General features: G+C 55.8%; 1 protein-coding gene across 1 annotated transcript in view; it reads left to right on the forward strand.

The window, feature by feature from the left end:
* The window catches only part of EBI3 (Epstein-Barr virus induced 3), a 9,931-nt gene that overhangs the window by 2,046 nt on the left and 5,044 nt on the right, over window positions 1-2,841 (forward strand). The window contains exons 2-3 of the mRNA XM_011967358.1: window positions 272-404; window positions 2,104-2,282. Of these exons, the coding sequence (XP_011822748.1) occupies window positions 272-404; window positions 2,104-2,282 (312 nt within the window). The remainder of the gene's footprint in view (window positions 1-271; window positions 405-2,103; window positions 2,283-2,841) is intronic.

A 2,841-nucleotide genomic window follows, 5' to 3' on the forward strand; every position in this document is an offset into this window, starting at 1 on the left:
TCTCCCTCTTATCCAAGTTCCTCTCTGTAGATGCTTAAACCTCAGCTTCCCTATCTGGCAAATGGGCTAATAGTTCTCACTTTGATGCACTGCATTGGGGATAAAAGATGACAGACGCCTTTCGTCCATGTACCTATTTATTCCACAAGCCTTTATTAGGCACTTACCATGTGCCTGGCACTGGCTGGCAACGTGGCAGGAGCCCAGCGCACAGGAGGGCTGTGACAATCTGGGGGTAAACCAGAAGCTCACTCTTTCTGTCTCCCTGCAGGGCCCCCAGCAGCTCTGACACTGCCCCGGGTGCAGTGCCGAGCCCCTCGGTACCCGATCGCTGTGGATTGCTCCTGGACCCTGCCACCTGCTCCAAACTCCACCAGCCCCGTGTCCTTCATTGCCACGTACAGGTCGGAGAGCCTGGAAGGGGGCCTCGGGGACACTGGACTTCCTGGAGAGCCTAGAACTCTGGCCCTGAGAGCCCTGGGGTCAGGAAAACTGGAGACCCAGATATCCTGAACCCCAGGCCGATGGAATTCTAGGGCAACCCTGCCAAATAGAAATATACTTTCAGGGCCAGGCACTGTGGTGCATGCCTGTACTCCCAGCGCTTTGGGAGGCTGAGGAGGGCGGATTGCTTGAGGTCAGGTGTTTCAAACCAGCTTGGGCAACATAGTGAGACACTATCTCTACAAAAAATTTTTAAAATTGGTCAGGTGCAGCGGCTTATGCCTGCAATCCTAGCTACTCCAGAGGCTGAGGCAGGAGAATTGCTTGAACTCAGGAGGCGGAGGTAGCAGTGAGCTGAGATGGCGCCATTGCACTCCAGCCTGGGCAACAGAGTGAGACTCCATCTCAAAAAAAATAAAATAAAATACTTCCTGGGTTGGGCACCGTGGCACATGCCTATAATCCCAGCACTTCGGGAGGCTGGTATGGGAGGATCACTTGAGGTCAGGAGTTTGAGGCCAGCTTGGGCAAAATAGTGAGATCCTGTCTCTACAAACAGTTTTTAAAATTAGCTGGGCATGGTGGCTCATGCCTGTAATCCCAGAACTTTGGGAGGCCGAGGTGGGTGGATCACGAGGTCTGGAGATCGAGACCATCCTGGCTAACACGGTGAAACCCTGTCTCTACTAAAAATACAAAAAATTAGCCAGGTGTGGTGGCGGGCGCCTGTAGTCCCAGCTACTCGGGAGGCTGGGGCAGTCAGGACAATCACTTGACACAGAAGGTGGAGGTTGCAGTGAGCCAAGATCGTGTCACTGCACTCCAGCCTGGTGACAGAATGAGACTCCATCTCAAAAATAAAAAAAAAAAGAAAAGAAAAGAAAAGAAATTAGCTGGGCATGTTGGTACCTGCCTGTAGTCCCAGCTACTCGGAAGGCTGAGGTGGGAGGATCATCTGAGTCCAGGAGTTTGAGATCAGCCTGGGCAACATAGCAATATCCTGTCTGTACTTAAAATCAAAAAAATTAGCTGGATGTAGTGGCACACATCTGTAGTCCCAGTTACTTGGGAGGCCGAGGTGGGAGGATCACTTGAGCTCAGAAGTTAGAAACCAGCCTGGGCAACATACTGAGACACCTGTCTGTAGTAAAAAAATGTAAAAATTAGCCAGGAGTGGTGATGTGGCACCTGTAGTCCCAACTGCTCTGGAGGCTGAGACAGAGAAGATCCCTTGAGTCAGGAGTTCAAGGCTATAATGAGCTAGGATCCTGCCACTGCACTCCAGCCTGGGCGCCAGAGGGAGACCCTGTCATGAATGAATGAATGAATGAATGAATGAACGGATGGATGGATGGATGAATGAATGAATGAATGAATGAATGAATGCTGACATCCCAGAAACCTTTAGAATACGGGACCCTAGCATCTAACTTGGGTTGTAATCCCCGACCTGAGCCATCAGGGGCACTGTGATGTTGGGGCCCATGCCCCGCTCCCGGGAGGGTGGCACGGCCACCACCAGGACCCCACCCTGGGATGCCCATCCGCTGCCCTCTCCTGTTCCTGCCTCTCCTTGGGGTCCCGGGTCAGGGCCGGCAGCAGGAGGTGCTGAGGCCACAGGCGCTCCCTGAGACGCTCAGCGAGCCCCACCCTGTGCAGGTTCGGCACGGCTGCCCGGGGCCACAGCTGGCCCTGCCTGCAGCAGACGCCAGCGTCCACCAGCTGCACCATCGCGGATGTCCGGCTGTTCTCCATGGCGCCCTACGTGCTCAATGTCACTGCCGTCCACCCCTGGGGCTCCAGCAGCAGCTTCGTGCCTTTCATAGCGGAGCACATCAGTGAGTGCGGGCGGCCCTGGGCGTGGGGGCGGAGCTGCCGTCTCCTTCCAGCTCCCCCCACCCCACCTCACTTCCCACCTGTCCTCCAGTCCTGCGGCTGCACCTTCACACTTCAGCAAAAATCTGACTCCTTCTTCCCCCTCCTCTACCAGTACGTGGAGCACCCCCATCATTGACAGCCCAGACCCCTCCATCCTGAGCCCTGGCCCCACAGTCTGTCCTTCCCACAGCAGCCACCAGAGGGCGCCTGAGAGCACCTGCGTCAGGGCCTGTCCCTCTGCCTACAGTCCTCCATGGCTCCCACCCGCCTTGGGGTCAAAGCCCAAGTCCTTCCTACTGCCCACCAAACCCTGGACAGCCTGCCCTGTCTCCTCCATGCCCTCCCCTCCTCCCTGTCTCCCCCTTGCTCACTCTGCTCTAGCCACATGGGCTTTCTCGATGTTGCAACATGCCAGGAACGGTTCTGCCCCAGGGCCTCTGCATGGGCGGTGTCCTCTACCTGGAACACCTGTCCCCATGACTTATTCCCTCACCTCCTTCGGGTCTCTATGCCTACATC

This window comes from Mandrillus leucophaeus, unplaced genomic scaffold, assembly GCF_000951045.1.
Source record: "Mandrillus leucophaeus isolate KB7577 unplaced genomic scaffold, Mleu.le_1.0 Scaffold8, whole genome shotgun sequence".
Taxonomy (NCBI): domain Eukaryota; kingdom Metazoa; phylum Chordata; class Mammalia; order Primates; family Cercopithecidae; genus Mandrillus; species Mandrillus leucophaeus.